Source organism: Acanthisitta chloris, unplaced genomic scaffold, assembly GCF_000695815.1.
Source record: "Acanthisitta chloris isolate BGI_N310 unplaced genomic scaffold, ASM69581v1 scaffold9310, whole genome shotgun sequence".
Classification (NCBI taxonomy): Eukaryota; Metazoa; Chordata; class Aves; order Passeriformes; family Acanthisittidae; genus Acanthisitta; species Acanthisitta chloris.
In genome coordinates, this window is record NW_008651096.1 from 38,372 (window position 1) to 39,314 (window position 943).

At 45.5% G+C, this 943-nt stretch overlaps 1 protein-coding gene across 1 annotated transcript in view; it reads left to right on the top strand.

Annotated features, from left to right (window-relative positions):
* The window catches only part of ANKRD10 (ankyrin repeat domain 10), a 32,880-nt gene extending 32,293 nt beyond the window's left edge, over window positions 1-587 (top strand). Inside the window, 1 exon segment of the mRNA XM_009071695.1 lies at window positions 1-587. This exon segment is cut by the window's left edge and continues 15 nt beyond it. Coding sequence (XP_009069943.1) covers window positions 1-290 — 290 coding nt within the window. The 3' untranslated portion in view covers window positions 291-587.
* Window positions 588-943: the final 356 nt, after the last annotated feature.

Below are 943 nucleotides of genomic sequence, written 5' to 3' on the forward strand. Positions count from 1 at the left end.
TTCATGCCAGTAACGGCCCCGAGGAGCCGGAGAAGGCCATGAGCAGCTCCACCGACATGTGTGGCTCTCTGCACCTCAACGGGAGCCCGAGCAGCTGCGTCTCCAACCGGCCCTCGTGGGTGGAAGACCCTGGAGATACTTTGCACTATGGACACTACCATGGGTTTGGGGATACTGCTGAGAGCATCCCTGAACTTAGTAGTGTTGTTGAGCATTCCAACTCGGTCAAGGTGGAGCAGAGATACGACAACACTGTCCTAGGCACAATGTATTTGTATCATGGTTCCTAGACCAGTGAGGGACCTTTCTATCAAACCATACTGAAATTGCTACCAAATGAAACTGGGGAGGGGAGGGACACAGGCCCCTCACAGAGCATTACGTTTGAAGATTGCAACTTGTTGCTATTTTTACACTTTGTTTATATGACAAGTAAACCTTTCCTTTGACAGCCTTATACGATAGGTGTAGTTCGTTTGCATGTATGGGGCTTACTTAGTGACAACATAGGTGCTGTCATGATGGAATGTTTATTGTTTCCATTTTTTTATCATGGAATGGTCTGGTTTTGTATTGGTTTGGGGTTTTTTTCTAAGCTTGTGAACACTATCTTTCCCTTTTTAGAGCTGTTTTCCCTTTGATTCAGACAGTGTTTATCTGAACCCCGTGCAGAAAACGTTACGTACGTGCATCATTTAGGAGTGAAGGGATTTTCTTTACAGCTGAAGCTATGGTAGCAATATCAGTGCCAGCTCTCACTATGCAAGGTTGAAAGTGGCAATCTTCTGGAGCTTCTCTGACTTTCTAGTTTGTACCTTTGTTTGGTAGATGTTCTTTGAATCTTTTGGGCAAGTTGTTTGAAAACGCAGAGACAAAGCCGAAAGGAGCTCGTGTTTCGCTCTCTGTGGTGTAGAAGAAATGCTTTTCCTTCTTGCTGGGCCCT